Raw genomic sequence first — 18,459 nt, forward strand, 5'->3', positions numbered from 1 at the left:
GTGCCCATCTTCCTCTATTTTGTATGTGGGTCACTGCCACAGCATGGCTTGGTGAGTGGTGTAGGTCTGCACCTGGGATCTGAACCCATGAACTCTGGGCCCCTGAAGCAGAGCACACTGAACTTAACCACTACATCACCGGGCTGCCCCTGGTTGGCATTTTCTAGATACTGTCCAGCATATGTTTTTGTTTTTGCTCTGTTAATATTGCGTAAATTAATGAATGACTGAAGAAAAGAAGGAAGGAATCTCCCTGATAGATCACACTTAATTTTAATTAATATATCTCAACCCTTTTTTTTTTGCATGCTGAATTATCATAATATCCAGGGTCTATTATTTTAGGCTTTTTTTTTGCATCTTCTCTAGTTTTTCCTTTAAAATTATGGGACGTAATGTTCAAATAAGAGTTTCACTAACAGAAGATAGTGTTTAGATAGCTCCTTAGACGTATTATGACTTACGGTGGCCTGTCCCAGACCTTTGGCTTCCCACATTCCTGAGTGCTGGTAGCTTTACCTAGGCTTCCTTTAGATGTATTTGGAGGAGAGGGGTTAGTGAGGTCCATGTTTCTGCTGTTTTATAAGAATGGATGCTGACTGTTATTCATTAGCTCACTGGCTCCCTACAACCCTTTCTGGAAGGAGGGAAAACAAAGGGGATATAATAAACCATTGACTGCAGACCCAGACATCAGAGAACAATCTTGGATGATAATAAATCGTGTATTATTCCAGTCCAGGAACTTTTTGATTTAGTCAAGGCTTGCAGGTGAAATGTACTTATTTTTACCTTTGGTGTGGTGTAGTATGAGCAAGATCTGCTATGTTCAAGCATGTGTGAAGTAGGCAGTTCCTGTTTTACTTCATGTCTGTAGAACTAAAAGCCGCTCATTACCCTTCTCAGGTAAACTGCACCTGTGGAGAAATCCTCCTGTTGCACACAGGACTTACATACCACTCATACTTACCCCCATGACCTCGTGAAGCCCTTATATCTGATCAGCTACGGGTATCTCCAGAGACCTCGAATTAAAGGATGGTTTATGTGCCGATGACTGATCTTTGAAATTGCACGTGCAGGAAGTTATTACAGAGATTATGGACTGATTTGCAGAGTTGCACAGTGCTATGGACTAAAGATAAGCTTGAAAAAGACCAAGGTCACATTCTAGGCAGCCTGAGCTGCAGAGCTAAAAGGATTTTTATTTTTTAAACCAAAGACAGCTGATGATAGCTGCCATTGATTATGCTACCTTGGAAACACTCTTTCCATTGATGTGTTCGTAAGGCTAAGATGTATATATTCTTTTTTAAAACAAGTATGCATGTAGGAAGAATTTTTATTTTAACTATTTTGATTAAGTAGACAATATTATTTGTTATATAAAGGCTCTAGGGGAATTTCAAGATCTTGGTTTACTCACTGCTTATATCTAACCACAACAACTTGGCCCTACTGCAGACAGTATTTTTTTCTTTCCTTCTTGTTCCCCTCTTGTTTATATTTTAAAGCAGCAGTTCTCTTCTGCCCTCACTAATAATGACAAGGAATCACCCTTCCTATTTCAAGGTGATTCCAGGGACAGGAAACCTGACATTTCCATATCTGGGATTAATCTTGCTTCCCTAAGTTCTCAAACTTTAGTGAGCATCAGAATTATCTGGAGCGTTTGTTAAAAACACAGAGTGCTGGGCCCACCTCCAGAGCTTCTGATTCAGTAGAAGTGAGATTTTGCATTTATGACAAGTTCTCAGGTGATGCTGAAGCTGCTGGTCCAGGGCCCACACTTTGAGAATCACTTTGAGAACTATGCAGAGCATCGTAGTTAAGAGGAGGCATTTTAGAGGCATTAGCCAGACCAGAGTTCAAGTCCAGATTACTAGCTCAGTTACCTCGGGCGAGGTACTTACCCCTCTGGCCCTGAGTTTCCTTATTTGTGAAACGAATATAATAATAACACATTCCTCATAGGGTGACTGGTAGGATTCAATGATATAATGCATTTAAAGCTCTTAGCGTGTACTTCGCACTTGGTAAGCGAGTTGGTAGCATCATCCATTTCATCCATATCATGGTAACGTCTCCGGTGTTATTACAAGGTTATACGTAGCCTTTGAAACAATTTCAAGAAGCTTCCCCAAGACCTATGCCAAATAATAATGTTGAAGATAACCAAAAGGGAGACCATCTGGCACAGGCAAGAGCCAGAAACCATGTCTGTGAAGCTGGACACGCACCATAGTGACTTGACATGCAGATAGACTACACTCAGATGTTAGAACAAAGTTATGGAACCCTGGAACAGCTGATTTACATCAGTGAGAAATGGTGAAGGTAATCTGGAGGAAGGATATTTAGTCAATTGGACCTAAAGAATAATAGGATCTCAGAGTTGGAAGAGACTGGTGATCATATAGTTCACAGTCTTCAGCACCTGCCTGTATATGTCCATTAACAATGATCTCACTATTTTTTGAGACACTGAGGCAATAGTTTCATTATTGCACAACTTTAATTGTTAAAAGCTCTCATATTGAGCCAAATTTTTATGTTGTAATTTTTACGCATTTCTTCCTTCTGCAGCAACATAGAATGATTCAGTTCAGCAAAGATGTAGGTGTTTACTGTAAGCAACGTATTCTCCTCACTAGTGATCTACTTTGAAATGATAAAATTATACAGCTTAAAGAAATTTCAGATCATTTAGGTTGACCTCATAATTTTGCCCCTGAGTTCCAGAGAGATGAATTTGCTGGTATAGGGTGACTGTGCTGGCTAGTAACAGAGCTGGGAGGTCTGCCACAGCCTAATCCAGTGCTTTGGCCACAACAGCTCCTCAAATAGCTTCTGACTCTCATGTCTCCCATTATTTTCTCCATGTCTTTCAGTAGTTCCTCTTATGATATTGTTTCTGGGCTCATTGTTGTTTTCAGTACACTTTTGGGTTCTCTCTAATTTGTCAGTGTTTTAAAAGTATGGCATTTGGGATGGAACCCATTGCTTTAGAGAGGGTCCAGCTAGCATAAAGCAGATGATTATTTTAGTAGAAATTTGGAGAACAATCTTACTTAAAAGGCAAATTAAATATTAATATGTGGTGGCACTCATGCCACCTTCTACCTTTCTTCTCATGTTTCTCTGGAGTCAGCGCGACAAGGTTCTTTTTGTTTATTCTTGGGTAAAGCTCTCTAAAGAGTCACCTTAATTAGTATCTTTCATTTTCCTGTTTGCACCCCCTTGTCTTTTATCTTGTTAAGACCCATATAAGAAAATAGTTCTGAAAGATGGTTTTTAATAAACTCGTGCTAGATTATTTCACATACTTAGTCCATTCTGATTTCCTGATAGAGACAGCATCCATATCCTGTAAATACACCAGATTTAGGCAGGCAGCAAAGCTATTAGACCCGTGAAAAGTTGTTCCACTGTCTTTCAGAGCGTTTAACAACAGCCTGCTTTGATCTATGTTCCAGTGCAGCTAAAATTGGTGTTTGTAAGGCAGAAATGCTTTTCTTTGCCTTTATAACTGATTGCTGTTGCAAAGTCAGGGGATTTGAGTCGTTATTAGAAAGTACATGGCGGGGGGGCTGTGGTCAATGTTAGCCTCAGACTATATTTTTTCTTTTGAAGATGTTCCCAATTTTGCTATCAATTTCAAGATTTTATAATGGCCAGCAGTACTCTAAATGATGTATTGGCAGAATGAAATTAGACCAAGAAATAACTTAGAGGCACACCTAACCCAGTGTCGTGTCACTGTTCCATCAATCACTGCTTAACAAGACGAATCAGAGTATTTCATTTTCAAATAGATCATCTGAGCCATTCTCAAATAGGTAGGAAGTAGGAGTAAAGATAAAATTTATATGTACTTTGAAACACACTTTCCAAGTACTTTAGTTTGATAGGATTGAATAGGTTTTCTTTGCTTGATGATTTCATTCTATAATTTTGACTTTCTTAAGTTGAACCAGCCATTGAAAAGTCTCCTTTTAAAGACTTCTTTTTATATGGCCTTATTAGCTAGCATTGCAGGGAAGTGAAGAGTATAAAGTATCCTATGAATCTTATTCTTTGTGTAGCACTTTTCCCTCCATTGTAATTCTATTTTTCTCCTCAACTTTCATGCTGAATTATAATGATGGTGCCCACGTGGAATGAACACTTGTTTGACTATTCTTGATTGATGGTTGGTTGGTCCCTGCCCTGCGTCATACTTTCTGCTCTTCAAATCATTGGCAGCAGTTATCACAGTTGGTCAGTTCCTTCTTGAAACACTTCGCTTGGCCCCTGGTATATCAGTCTTGCTCTGTTTGCCTCCCACCTCACTGGCCACTCCTTCTCAGTCTCCTTTGCTGTTTCCTCCGAATCTTCCCAGCTTCTAAATGTTGGAATGTGCCAGGCTCAAACTTTAGACTTGCTCCCTTCTCTGTCTATAATTCTTCACTTGCTGATCTCATCCACTCTCCTAACTTTAACACCAGACTGATTGAAGCTTGGCCCCTTCCCCTGATGTCTGTTCTCGCATATCCAACTGCCTACATGACGTCTCCACTTGGCTATCTAACCTCAAACTCTTCATTCACTCCTATGTCCTGCTAAAAATGAATTCTTTTCAAGTCTTTTGCATCTCAGTAAATGACAATTCCATTATTCAGTCTAGGCATTCAGGTAAAAACTTTGGTGTTGTCTATAAATTTTATTTTCTTACACTCTAAATCCAGTCCTTTAGCAAATTCTGCAAGCTCTAACCTTAAAATATCCAAAGTATAACTACTTCTGAACACTTCCATCACTACCACCCTGCTCCAAGATACCATCAACTCTCTTTTGGATGATTGCAATATCCTCATAACCTGTTTCTCTGCTTCCTCTCTTCCCCCTGCCTCCATCTATTCTCTATACAGCAGCCATATGATTTACAAAAAGAGGAAGGAGAAGAATGTTGGTTCAGATCACTCCTCTGCTCAGATTCCTCCAGAGCAAAAGCCCTAAATGATCTGGCCTCTCCTCTGTCCACCCACCCTTCCCCATGACGTCTTATTCTCCCCCTGGCTAGCTTGCTGTTCCATCTAGTGGCCTCCTTGCTGATCCTCGAATATGCCAAACACATTCCCATCTCAGCACCTTTGCATATGCGTGGGATGCACTCCGGCCCCAGGTATCTTCATGACTTCTTTCAGTTCCCTGCTTAGTCTGCAGAGAGGCCTTCACTGACCACTGTATAGAAAGTAGCAACCCCTTCCCTCTGTCTCCCCTTCACTTGCTTCATTTTTCTTCATAGAACTTATCCCCACTTGACATTTTTATACGTATTTGTATTTGTTTCTACTGAAACAAATGAAGGGCAAGGATTGTGTCTGTTTGGTTCACTGCTGTGTACCTGACCTAGAACAGTGTCTCACACATAGTGCCTACTCAGTAACTATTTGTGGAATAAATAAATAAATGTCAACTGAAGTTAAAAATACTTAAGAAGTGAATTTGAAAACAAAGTAAGTGTGGTCTTAGCATAGAATTAAGCAGGCATATCAATGGAATGAAATAAATAGCCAGAAACAGATTTTTCCATATGTAAGATATTAATATATAATAAAGAAATTCTCACCCATTAGTAGGCAAGTGATTGGTTATTTCCAGGGATGAGCAAACTTTTTCCATAAAGAGCAAGATGGTTAATATTTCATCTTTTCAGGCCATATCACAACTGTTATAGCAATTACTAAAGGGAAAGGAGCCGTAGGCAATATGTAGATGAGTGGATATGGCAAGATTTGACCCATGGGCTATAGCTTGCTTACCCCTGGATTATTAAATTAATAATATAAACTCCATTAGGGTAGTGATTTTTATATGTTTTGTTCACTGATAGATCCCAGGTATATAGAACATTCTTGGCATGGAATAGGCATTCAACAAAAATTGTTGATTTGAACTAAATCAAAATGACGTTTGAGGACACTGGTTATTTGGGGTGAAATGAGCTCAGCTCTTAACCTAACATCACATAATAGCATAAATTGCAGTGGATTTTAGAGATAAATGTGAAATGATAAAAATGGATGGAAATGTAGATAGAGATCTCTCTTTGGATGAGAAAGTTCTTTTTAAGCATAAAAGCAATGGATGAAATTGGCTAATGAAAATAATAAAACATTTCACTATTTGAAAATTTAAAACTTAAGTACATAAAAACATTATACATAGAAATAAAAAACATTAAAATAGAAAAATTTACTATACTTTTTAAAAAAGGCTTAAAATCTTTACATAAAGAACTTATATATATAGATAAGAAAAACACTAACAGTATAATAATAAAATGGGCAAAATCCAGACATTAATGATTTATAGAGGAAATACAAGTAAACTAGTGAAAAAGTAGTCAACTGTTAATAATTATTTAAAATACAAAGGAAAATAAGATCCAATTTCCAGCTATCAAAATTGTAAGAGTAAAAAGATAATATTAAATGTTGGTTCACATACCTTGTGATGAGAGTGTAAATTTATGTCATCTTTCTGAAAAGCATTTTGTTAATACATTAAAAAAAAACCTTCATAGCTTTATTTTATTTTTTTTTGTGAGGAAGATCAGCCCTGAGCTAACATCTATTGCCAATTGTCCTCCTTTTCTTTTTCCCTTTTTCTCCCCCAAAGCCCCAGTAGATAGTTGTATGTCATAGTTGCACATCCTTCTAGTTGCTGTATGTGGGACACAGCCTCAGCAAGGCCAGAGAAGCGGTGTGTTGGTATGCGCCTGGGATCTGAAGCCGGGCCGCCAGTAGCCGAGCACATGCACTTAACTGCTAAGCCACAGGGCCAGCCCCCACCTTCATACCTTTTTAATGTGTTAAGTACTTTAGCTTCTAAGAGGCTGTCCTCGGGAAATAATTAGAAATGATATCAACGATTTACGTCAAAAAAGTTTAACATACTTTTATAATAATATACAGTAGAAAATAATTTAAATATTTAATAATAGAGAAAGGGTTCAATAAATTATATCTATAGGATTGATTTTAAAGTCACAGAGATTATTTTTTGAGGATTTTTAATAATATGAGAAGTGCTAATGATTGAATGATGAGTATAAAAAGGAGAATACAAAACTGATTATCCAGAATGGTTTCAATTATGTAAAATATATATGGCAGAGCAAACAGATTGGAAGAAGAGATTCCAAGATGTTGACCAAGGTTTTATCTGGATTTTAGGATTATGGATAATTTTTGTATTCCATTTTGTATTTTTCTATATTTTTTCAAGGTTCCTACAATTAATATATATTGATACTAAGAAAAATATTATCTTTTTAAAAAATGAATTTAGAATTCTAAGAAAGCCAACTGAGTGTATGAGCAGGTGACTGATATAAAAAGAGATAGAAAAAGCAAGTGTTTGGAAAGTTTTGGCGTCATGAATCAAGAGATGGAAATTAAAATAAATATGCGATATCACTTCAAATGTTTAGATGAACATTTTTACTGTCTATGAGGAATACAAAAATGATCCTTAGGATTTGTGTTCTTTGGTCTCTATGATCAAGAGTATGTTACTGGCACTAGAGGTGCCCTATCCTGTAGGGTAACAACTGGCCGTATTTAAATTTAAATTTTAATTGGGTAAAATTAAATACAATGAAACACTCAGTTCCTCAGTAGCACCAGCCACATTACAGGTGCTCAGTGAGCACACACACGTTTAGTGATTACTGTCTTGGACATCAAAGATATAGAAGATTTCCGTCATTACAGAACGTCCTATTTTCTCTAGAGGCCATTATTTGCTCTGTTTTTACCAATTATATTATATATTTATTAACTTGTCTATTGTGTGTCTCTCTTGATTAGAATAAAGGCTCTAATAGAGTAGGGACTATGTATAGTTTGGTTCACTGTTCTAATTCCTAATCCAATATTTAGTTTTCATTAAAAAATTTATGTCCCTGAGTGATAGTCCATGAAATTTGACAAATACATAGTAAAATTCATCTGGAAGTAGAAGAGGACAGATATTTCAAAAGGAGGATTGTTTTTTTCTTGGAAAAGATAATGATGGTGGACTTGTTTTTCAAGTTGTAAAACAATTGAAAATCATTTCATTCTTGTAGAGTTGGATTAAAATGTTTGTAAAATAATGGTACAGGGAGTGATTTGGGAGGGATTTAAATAGTGATTAGTGACATACTATAAGACAAACCTCAAGTAACCAAAGAGTGAGGCAAGAAATCACTATTCAATAAATGTTCAGAGGACAGTTGGAGCTCAATATGGGAAAAAATTAATCAAAATCTATAAATCACGTCATCTACAACAGCAAATTCCAGATAGCTTAAGGATAACTCCTTATAGGAGTCACGATGTATAAGGAATGGAAGAAGGACTCCAACAAAAAACTAGAACAAAAATGTATAGAATATCCTTTTCTTTTGTGAAAAAGGTTTTTCTCTCCTTTATATTAAATAAATGGAAGTTATCTGAATAAAAAATAGTGCCTGAACGCTAAGAATTATTTTATACAGTGAACTGTAATGAAATGAATATTCTACATAGAGTCAGAATGTGAAAATAGATGTGCCACGGTAACAAAAAAGAGCTTATTATGAAGCGTATGTTAAACTGATACATAACGTACCAGTCATTATCCAGGTTTCATTTCAAGTGGTTCGAGGGTTTGAATGGTCTGTACATGACAAAATATAGGCATGAAATGATTACATGAAAGTGCCCAGCCTTGTTAGCAATGTCAGAAGTGCAAAATAAAATAACTTTTAGGTATCATTAAATTGGCAAAAATAATGATAATTTACAGATAGAGCAGTCAGTTCCAGCAGGAAACAGATGGCATACTTCAAGGGATGTGGCAGGGTTAAAGGGACCAAGAAGGGACAGGGGAACACCCAGGAATTGGGAACAATGCAAAGCTCTTTCCACCCAGGCCTGAAGGGGTAAGGGGAATGCTAGTGTTACTGGAGCCCAGAGAGAACTTGGACACTGCAGAAGGGCTCCAGTGGGAGCTGTACAGAGACGCGGGTACCGCTAAAGCCTCAGCGAGGAGAGGGAGATGGGGATGGAGGCAGAGGCAGAGTAGGTACCTGACTGCTTTCTCTTCCACTCTGATCTCCTGCCATTGCCTTGCATCAGCTGAATCCAACTGAAGCCTGAAAACAAGATGTAGTTGGTGATAATGAGGGAACTTCCTATGTATCCACAGATAGGTTGTTAATAGCATTGTAAATTTGTTATTTTAGAGGATCAGCCCAGCAAGTAGTACAAAACTGTCTATATACACTCATCTGGTGATTCCTCTTTTGGTGACGTATACTCAAAAGATCAAAGTAAAAATAATAATTTTGTACAATTCTTTATAATAGCAAAAGAAGAAAGGAGTCATAAAAGACTAGCAAGAAGGAAGACTAACTATAAAATAAGAAAATGATTTGTATTTTTGGTTATGTATACCTCAACTCATTCCAAAAATGGATTAAAGCATGATGATGCTTTAGAATGATGCAATAAATATAGCCTTTTAACACTGTTAAAGTGTTTAGATAATGACAGTACCTGGAAATGTTTTATAGGCAATAATGGTGTGTGAATAATATGTACAAACAGATCGAAACTTTGAAAAAATATATATTACACATAAAACGTTAACCTAATCTGACGTAATTTTATTTGAGCCGTTTCCAATCTTTATTGGAAAGAGGCAGTAAAAATAAATAAAAGACAGTATAAAGAAATATTATTTGAGTTCTTTATTTCCTGAACAGTTTTAAAAGATTTTAATAAGAAAAATGGCTTCTTACATCTCTTGCCTCTCCACGATATTTACGAGGCCAAAAATAAATACCTTGAAAAATTATTTGAATTTCTTGTCCAAATGAATTGAGGAGTAGCTCCACACAGTTTTGTAAACCCAGACTGTTCATTACTCAGGATTTTGAGGAAAGCCTTTATCTACAAATAGATTACTTTTATTAATCCACTGATTAAAGCAAATTTCGGGGTGGTTTTTTAGCAAATGTCCAGGGGAGGTAATGCAGCGTGATATGATGATAGCTCCGGAGAGCCCCACACAATTGTTTGAAATGTCGCGGGATGAGGAAGAAGGTTATTTGGGCTGGTTATGGTAGAATTGGTCTGCTACCTTTTCAACTTTAGTATATTTTTACCCTACATATCAGAAAATTTCACTATAAAAGCCAATGCTGGAAAGACACCAAATGAACTAAATCCTACTTCATATCCATCGTGAGAAAATCAATTTTATATTAGTTCTGGGACCACATTAAATTTTAGTCCTAGGTTAGATGTTCCACATACATGGCCTCACCCAAAGTTAACCTAAAACAAACTGAGTCCTTTCTTATTCTTTCATTTTAATTGATTCGTTCATTTCACAAACATTTATTGAACATCTTGTGTATGCCAGGCGCTATGTTATGTGCTGGAACAATAACTAAAACTAAAAGATTAACTAAACAATAACTAAAAAGAAAAGGTTACATAATTCGACATAATTTTTTTCCTTTAATTGCACTGTTTCCTGCAATAACTCTGTGAGATTAGTTCTAATACAATCTGTCAAGTAGGTGTCATTTAATAGTTGAGGAAAAAGTGAATTGCCCTCCGTGAGAAGTGGCTTAGAAGCAAAACAAACCCTTTCCTCTTTCTTCTACTTCCATGGGGCAAATACTGTTATTTTCCAAACCAAAACATTGGGACACGTGTTTAAGAAGGGAATTTTTTTTCCCTCTTGTGAATTTATTTGTGTGAAAGATTTTAAAGCAATATCAAATTAAATTACATTGACTTATTCTTTTGATTAATCACCTTACTGAAAAGAAGAAAAATACATAAGAATTTGGATCGTCTTGGAACATCTGGAACATATGGCCACCATATTTACCCACCATAATTGTGTGACTATTTGAACTGTCTTACTTTGCCCCATTTTTCAGTCTTTTCTCACATCCTGTGCTTTCCCCCTCCCACTTTTCCTTCTTCTTTTTATCTTCATGTTTCTTGTCTTTTCATCACCCAACTTTTTTTTCATTTGTTTTTAATCATGTATCTTAGCTTTTGCAATTTGTCGACCCTGACATACTTGGAAATTTACAGTTTGTTTAGCAAAAGGACCAATTTCTGCCTCATTTAATCATGTGTAAAGATCAGAGCAGGAACTAGGCCTGTGTTCTTTTCTTATTTATCCTCAGCTGTAGTATAGTCTTGCTTAGCCTACCCTGAGAAGAAAGCACACAAAGGTACTCTTTCATGCTGCCCAGAGAATCTGTGGACGAAAAAGTCAAAATTGTTGGAAATTTTATTTTCTTTTAGCGTTCTGTTTTACTGTCTGAATGTTTTCTGTGTTTGCATGCTCCAGTTTGGGCCAGGTATGTATTATAGGTGAAAATGTGTAGAGATATAAACTACCATTAATCACATTCAGCACTTTCTTGTAACGACTGTCTCCTCTTTGATTTCCTCGCATTGGGTGGAAAAGAGTTTTCCAGCAAATCCAAGCTTGGGGACAGAGGGAGAAAGTTGGTGTGCAAGAGTAGAGAGAAGCAGAGCAGGAAGAAGAGGCTGGGGTCTGTGAAAGAATTCTGGTCCAAGGATGAAATGACAATCAAACTTAAAGGAGAGGCTACTGCAGAATGATAATATTTTAATGCATTTTAGGCAGAAATGTGTCTATTCAAAGTAACTTTAAAAAGCAGAAGAAACGTTATAAACAACAATTTCAGGATAATTTTTTAGAACATTACAGTATTGAGTTATAATTCAAAGATGTGATAAAATGTATTGAGTTGTTTTATTTTTCTCCAGGTTTGCAACACAACCACAGACAGGAAACACGCAGACACCTTCTTGGAGAAGTGTGTTACTGAGTCAATAATGAATATTGTGAGCGGCTTCTTTAATTCTCCTTTTTCAGACAACAGTACCAGCCTCCAGGTAACTTAAACAACCAAATAGAAAAGTATTTTATCACACAAGATTTATTTATGTTATTTGAGTAGGGAAAAACTAATCTGGTCAGGAAATCATTTCCTACACTTCTGAAGATCACCCTTCTCTCATATTATTTACTATTACGCTTTTCTGAGTTTACCAAACTTTATTTCAAATAAAGAGGCACCATCTTCAGATTGAATTATACCTGCTCTCCCTCTAAGCATAATAGGAACTTTCATATCTGTATATTGACTATTTGCCAAATGTTGAAATAAATGACATGGTTCTTTAGATGGATAGGCGTTTTGACTCAATAATTCCACTTTAGTAATTTATCTTGAAAAACTTAACTAATTAAACTAATTAAACTAAGATTTTCATTCAAGGATTTATAATACTTAAGAATTGACATTAACCTTAAATGTCCACAAATAGGGGAATAGCTAAATAAATTATGGTGTAACTGTAGCATGGCTTATTACATAGCAATTAAAAACCATGTTTTAAAAGAAATATTGATGACTAAGGAAAATGATCATGAAGTAATATTAAGTGAAATGGCCACAGAATTGCATTATAGTATCATCCAAATTTGTGTGGGTAAAGAATATATGTGCATATATATGTAGAAAAACTCAGAAGTAAATGTCTTCAAAATGTTGATACTGATTATCTCTACATGGTAGGATTATTGGTCATTTTCATTTCTATGGTTCCCAAATATTCTACAGTGATTGTGTATTATAAAAATATTTCAATTATACTTTCTTTAGGGAAAACTTAAACTGTTAGAACCATATGAAATTGTTTTGTAGGTCAAAATTGTTGTTTCTTCTACTTGAGTATTACATGAATCCAAAACATACAATCAATCAAACCCAGAACACCTGCTCTATTTATACTTGGAAACAAACCAGATATTATTAAAAATATACTGAAATTTATGACATTGGCTTCAAGAAATGCCATATTTTTCTGATTAAGAATATAGTTGGAATGCAAATAATCAATTTTTGTCCTGTCTGGCACAGTGTCTGCCATGAAGTGGGTACATAATAAATATTTGTTGAATGAGATATTCTTGAAATAGCCCTGAAACTCACAAGACTGGATTGTATTTTATTTGGATGAGCCTTTTTGATAATGCATAGATACCGCATCAAGAGTGTTAATGGTTTAGTGGCCTATTTGTGTACTTTCTTTCTGTTTTTAGACACATCAGCCAGTTTTTATTCAGCTGCTGCAGTCTGCCTTCAGAATTTACAATTGCACCTGGCCAAATCCAGCACAGAAAGCCTCAGTGGAGTCCTGTATCAGAACTTTGGCTGAAGTGGGTAAGTCAGAATGTCAGATTTTAATTATTTTCACATCTTGTTAAAGAAATTGGGCTTTATGGCTGAGAGGCAACACGAGCAGCTTTCCAGTTTACAGCTTAATGAGAAAGCAGGTATAGTTCCTGTAAAAGTTGAAGAGCAATGATCAGCAAACGATTCTGAACGTTGCATACTTTTTGGGAGGAAAATATAATTATTATATTTCTTTGTTTAAATATTTTAAAATTTATTTACTTGTATATTTTTAATCATTATAATTTCTAAACTTAAATTTAATATGGCATATGGAACTTTCATATAGCTCAGTAAGATTTTACGGGAATGAGTTTAGTTTAGTTGTTATCCCAGGTTTCATTATGGAATTGTCTTGTCTGTTAAGTAGCCTGACTTAGTAATACCTTCACAGGGCAGTAGGACTTTTTGAGGGTTTTTCAGTTTTCCAATTTTATTTGAAAGCCATCAGTAATTATTGAGGGTCTATTGTATATAGAAAGCTTCAGAAATTACAAATGAAATGGAAGGCAAGGAGATTACAGCTGAGGGAAGGTTAGTATATTCTAGAAAGAGTTTCTCATAGAGTCCTCTTTTCTTTTTTTTTGGAGTTAATTAGAGCCATCTAACAGATGGCAGAGGGGAGGAGGGAAAAGAAATAAACTTCACTGGACTTAAAAAAACAAAGAGAGGAACTTGACCATTCTTTCAACTAATGGTGGTTCTGCAGGCTTTGAGAAGGCAGCTTATAGTGTGTTTCATCACCAGTGACATTTATCGAGTGCTTACCATGTGCAATTGCTAAGCAATTTAGTTGCATTATCTCATTTAATCCATAGATAGGTTCTTTGATTATTTACATTTTACAGTTGAGGAAACAGAATTATCTAGGTTAGGTAACTTGGCCAGGGTTATAGTATGTACTCAGTAAATATTCCATAAATGAATAAATGATTTAACTAATTAATGACCATTTAAAATTTTTTCAGTCTTTTCCCCCATCTGCAGTTTGACCTAAGTGATTTTATATTAACAAAATTTAATGACTGCTCAACTTTAATTTAAATAAATTAAAAATCGGTTGTAACCCAAGAGGATCATTTGGAAATTATTAGAACTAAGAGACTAATAGAGTTCATCTAGGTGATTAATTATAGATAAGTATTAAACTGGATAGGTTTTCTATATACCAAAAAGAAGCAGAGAATACACTGTGAAAAAGATATCATTCACAGTAGCAATAAAAATATTAAATACGTAAGAGAAAACTTAACAAGAAACATGAGAGAATGATATTATATTACTATTTTGAGGGATATAAAAGATTTTAATAAGTGGAGAGATGTACTATTCCTGGATTGAGTAATTTGGTTTGTAAGGATGCCAGTTCTCCTCAAACAAACTAGTAACTTTAATGCTTCCACACTTGGGACCCCTCCTTTGCACACACCCTCCTCTCCTCACAGCCTGCTTTGGCTTAGGTATCCCATGGGGGCCACACCCCACAAGGATGCATCCTCTGGCAGCTTGGCCTGACACCCTCTTATGGAGGCATCCTCCTCACCTCCCATAGGCTCCCACAGTCTATCTCAGGCTACTAGTCTGAGGGACGTCCTCTCTACCTGGCTTGGCGTCTTACTTTCTATGCTGGGTCACTCGTTCATGTGAATTCCCTTGTCACCTTTGACACCCTGTGCCAGGCAGTCCCCCAGCATGGATGCCCTCCTCATTCCACTCAAGTTCTGATTCTCCACTCCAGGCAGCCTCCAGGCACCTTCCACTCCTTCTTGGGCTTGAACACTCTGGACCACTCAGCTCCTTGTACACTTCCTTCCCAGCACTGACACAACTTCGCTCTGCTCCTCCTAAAGGTTTTAGGACTGAATGGTTCAAGAAGAGAAAGGAAGACATAAAAGAAGAGGCCACAATACGGATTGTGTCAAAAAATAAAGGACACAAAAGAGAACATAATTTTTATTTCTAAAAGATACACATAGCAAAATGTCCAGAAGGATATAAATAAAATATTAATGTTCGTTATCTCTGAGTGGTGGAATTATAGATGAATCTGGTTTTATTGTTCATGCTTTTATGTAACTTCTAGGTTTTTAATAATATTATTTTCAAGTTATAATAAAATAGTACTAAAAGCATTTCCATTTGGACCAAATCAGCTTGGAAATATACTAATCCTTAAAAGATAAAATCCAAAGGAAAAGCAAAGAAATACGATGATGTTATTTTTTACATAGGAATACATCGTCTTAGCTGCCAAGTATGTTTCTATATTTTACATTTGAAGGCAGTCTCCTCTCTTCCTCCTCTCTTCTTCCTTCTTTCTCTCTCTCTCCTCTTCCTCCTTTTTCTCCTCTTGCGTCTTTTCCTCCTCTTCTTCCTCCCTCAGTATTTAGCAAGTGCGATGGGGGAACACCAGTTAGCCCTACACAGAGCATAGAGGGCAGTCTGTTCGTAACACTTAAAAATTGGGAGACGAAGAACTTTGAGTCACCAGTGAGATTCCACGTTGTGCTTTCCACCTGAGATCCGACTTCAGTGGGGTGCCTCGTGTCGTCAAATCTGTTCTTGCGTAGCAGGATGGCAGGGCTTTAGGGGTTTAAATAGTCACTGAAGCTATGTTAGTCTAAAGATATCTTTTATTTCTAAGTTATAAGATTTCATTTTCTACCATTTTCTATATTAGCCAAAACCTTATGATTTCACAGGAAATTTTAGTTACTTTTTGTATGCTATGAAGTTATATATGTAATGCTATACTTTTGTATGCTATAATGTATAATGTATGTATATATATAATAATGTATCATGTATGCTATAAAGTTATATACGTAAAGCTGTACTTTTCTATGCTATAAAGTGTGATAGGAAGTCTGAAAAAAATCATTATATCTAAGGCTATAACCAGGGTAGTTTGGAAGAGTGAAGCTTTGGTATAAAAATCTCAGTTTTATCTCTGTGAGAAGGCGCGTTTTCTTTCTCTTCCTTGTTTGTCCTTTCCATCTGCGTTATGAAGTTCTGGAAATTTTATCCCCACTATCCCTCTGCATTTGTACCTCTCTTTCCTTCCCTTCCATAAAAGCCTGGTTTAACCCCTCCTTACGTCCTTCTTGGACCACTGTAAGAATTCAATGTTCTCTCCTTCTGTCTTTCCTATCTTAAATGAATCTGCTACCAGAATAATCTTCTTGAAGTGAAATTATCTCTCTTGGTTTAGTATATGTGCTGCTGAAGCGAGCACTCTCTCTTGGTTTAAAAACATCAACCACGAGGTCCCCAGCCTTCAACAGTGTCTCTGTGTCTAACAAACGAAGGATGGATTCCTCATTTTAACATTCATGGTCTCCACAACACAGTTCTGCCTTCCTTTTTTGACCTCGTTGCTTACGGGGTCCCACACAGCCCCTGTGTGCCAGCAAACTGAACTGTTAGGCCCCATGCGTTGCTCATGCTATAACTTTCTCTCTGTTTCTCTGTTTGTTGCTTTTCTTCTTTCCCTTTCTTTCTCCAGTTTCCACCATTGCCACCTCTTAGCACCTTTTCCATTGCTCACATTTTTTTCATTCAAATTCCCCCATAAAAGCCATTCTTTTTTTTTTTGTGAGGAAGACCAGCCCTGAGCTAACATCTGATGCCACTCCTCCTTTTTTTTTTTTTTTTTTTTTTTTCGCTAAGGAAAACTGGCCCTGGGCTAACATCTGTGCCCATCTTCCTCTACTGTATATGGGACGCTGCCACAGCATGGCTTACAAGCGGTGCGTCGATGCGTGCCTGGGATCCAAACCGGCAAACCCCGGGCCAACACAGTGGAGCACGCGCACTTGACCGCTTGTGCCACCGGGCGGGCCCCCATAAAAGCTATTCTTGACTCTCATACGCAGATCTGAGCTCATCCCCTTTTGACCGCTTACACTTTTCTTACGGTCTTCATTTTATCCTGGCTCATATCATTCTATGTCCTCTTCTTATCTCCTCTATTAGATTCTGAGGGACAATGACTATGAAAGGCCTGTCATGGAGACATTAATAGAAAGCTATTGTCTAGGATGAAGAAGGTGAAAAGCAAATCCTGCTTTGTGATGGTTAGACCACATCTTTTTTTGTTTGTTGGTGGATGCTATTCATGGAAAAACATGTAACCAAAATGAAAGTCGTTCAGAAATGAGCATCCATGGTAGTAAAAGGAATCTCAACCCACCTTATTTGAGTAGTGATTGAAAACATTTGAAATATTGGGACAAAGGAGAGAAATCTGAGGGGGAACATAATAATTATTTTCCAACATTTGAAGGTGAGAACAGACTTCTTTTACAGGTTCCTGGGAATAGGGTTATAACTAATATATGGCAGCTGCAAGAGGCAGATTTTTGTCCCGCTATAAAGAATAATTGTTTCACAATTAGTACTCTTTTAAAGGCTTATGGGTTGCATTCGATTCTTCCCTTTTCTTCACTCCCATTAAACACAATAGCAGGTTCTATTGGTTCCACTTCCAAGCACATCGTTTTCTTTTTCTTGTGTGACATGCTTGTCCAAATTCACCATCATCTGACACGGATTATGGAAGAAGCTCATAGTGAACTCCCCACTCCCCTCCTGTCCCACTGCAGTTCATTCCTACCTAGCAGGTAGAGTGATCCCAAAATGTAAATCAGCTACATCACTCACCTACTTAAAACCCTCCATTGCGCTTAAAGTTCATATTCATTACCATGGCTTACAAAGCCCTTCATCATCTGAGCTCCGTCTACTTCCCCTAGATCCCCCCACCCCACGTCCCCCCTGACTCTGCTCCACGCATACTGGCCTTCTTTCTGTTTTGTCTACACCAGGCTTTCTCTCATCTTAGGGCATTTGCATGTGCGCTATTCCCTCTATTTGGATCCTCTTCTCTCAGATTATCGCATGCTCAGAAGTTAAGTGCTCAGTGAAGTGTTCCAGAATATCCCATATACAGTGTCTCAGCTTCTTCCCACCCCTTATCCTTACTATTTTATTTTCTTCTTTGCACTTATGACTATTGGAAGGCATCTTGTTGTTTATTTTTTGCTTCTTTTCTGTCTGCTTCTCCCATTAGAATGTGAACTATGAAAGCAGGGACTTGGCTTTATTCACTGCTCGCTGGGACCTGAAAGTGTCTAGTGCTGACTAAG

At 36.9% G+C, this 18,459-nt stretch overlaps 1 protein-coding gene across 1 annotated transcript in view; it reads left to right on the forward strand.

Annotated features, from left to right (window-relative positions):
• ITPR2 (inositol 1,4,5-trisphosphate receptor type 2) overlaps positions 1 to 18,459 on the forward strand; it is a 463,296-nt gene that overhangs the window by 210,254 nt on the left and 234,583 nt on the right. Inside the window, exons 33-34 of the mRNA XM_004435465.3 lie at positions 11,838 to 11,966; positions 13,180 to 13,300. Of these exons, the coding sequence (XP_004435522.1) occupies positions 11,838 to 11,966; positions 13,180 to 13,300 (250 nt within the window). The remainder of the gene's footprint in view (positions 1 to 11,837; positions 11,967 to 13,179; positions 13,301 to 18,459) is intronic.

The sequence above is a fragment of the Ceratotherium simum genome, chromosome 17 (assembly GCF_057802395.1).
Source record: "Ceratotherium simum simum isolate JZ-2026a chromosome 17, ASM5780239v1, whole genome shotgun sequence".
Taxonomy (NCBI): Eukaryota; Metazoa; Chordata; class Mammalia; order Perissodactyla; family Rhinocerotidae; genus Ceratotherium; species Ceratotherium simum.